The sequence below is a fragment of the Tupaia chinensis genome, unplaced genomic scaffold, assembly GCF_000334495.1.
Source record: "Tupaia chinensis unplaced genomic scaffold, TupChi_1.0 Scaffold000350_1, whole genome shotgun sequence".
NCBI classification, from domain to species: domain Eukaryota; kingdom Metazoa; phylum Chordata; class Mammalia; order Scandentia; family Tupaiidae; genus Tupaia; species Tupaia belangeri.
In genome coordinates, this window is record NW_006159844.1 from 9951313 (window position 1) to 9952372 (window position 1060).

The following is a 1060-nucleotide window of genomic DNA, read 5'->3' on the forward strand; positions in this document are numbered from 1 at the left end:
TTGAAATTGTGTTTAACACTTTAGAAGATAAGTATTTGTAATTGTCCATTCCAAATCATGGTGGTGGTGTCCTGTCATTATATAAAAAAGACATGTAATAGGTGTGCCAAATGGAGAAGAGCCATAGCCACCTAAAATCTTCTAGGCACTATGGGAAGGTGTGTTTACAACTAAATGTAAGTAGGGGGATTCATGAACCAATTAAGTTACCTTAGCAAACTTAAAAGTTTAACCAGCTTTCTGTCCTTCCAGAATACTTTCTCGTTGGACAGGTACTACAGGAGAGAGACTAATGTTATGTTTGAAATACTTTATTCTTTTAATCAGTACATATTAAGTATTCAATTTCTTTAACAAATTACCAAGTAGAGTTTCACTGTTAGGATATTGACTTTTTACGAAGGTTCATCTGTTATTTTTGCCCAAGTTGTGACAGCTAGAAGACAAAACACAAAATCACATCTGTAACTGTTTAATCAGAAAAGCAGCTTATGCATTAAATTCCTATTTTTATCACAGTAAAACCTAGAATTCTAGGAATACAGTGAACAGCCTAAATTTTAACCGAATGCTCATCACTAACTCAACATATGTAAAAATTGAATAGTAATGGCACGGAATAACTTATAACAGGTGCAAAATAAACTCATTGAGAACATGAGGACAAAAAACCCTGGGAATAAATAAATCAATACATGAAGTATGAAAACAGAAATGTCATGAATGATTTAATTGATGACAATTTCCATGTATCTTCATATTGGCTCATCTTTCCCAAAGATTAAAATGTTCAATATGTAAAAACCACTAGTCAAAGTCTGGGAGGAGCAATAAAGGAAGCAGATTAAGAAGTGCTAGCACTGGGTGAGTTCCTTGGTGTTTTGGTTCTTAGCCTTGAAGACAGGACATAATTAGTACTATATGAAGGGACTTCAAAAGTATATGGCCAGCGGGGGCTCGCGCCCCGAACGGCCGGCCCCCCTCCCTGGCCTCTCCGGCGCTGGATGTCCCGGAGGCCGAAAACAAGGTTGAAGAACTTGCAACTTGAGAAGATGATAGC

General features: G+C 37.0%; 1 protein-coding gene across 1 annotated transcript in view; it reads right to left on the reverse strand.

Annotated features, from left to right (window-relative positions):
* Positions 1–295: 295 nt before the first annotated feature.
* Positions 296–1060, reverse strand: part of SCFD1 (sec1 family domain containing 1) — a 136639-nt gene continuing 135874 nt past the window's right edge. Inside the window, 1 exon segment of the mRNA XM_006152401.3 lies at positions 296–436. Within this exon segment, the coding sequence (XP_006152463.1) occupies positions 413–436 (24 nt within the window). The 3' untranslated portion in view covers positions 296–412.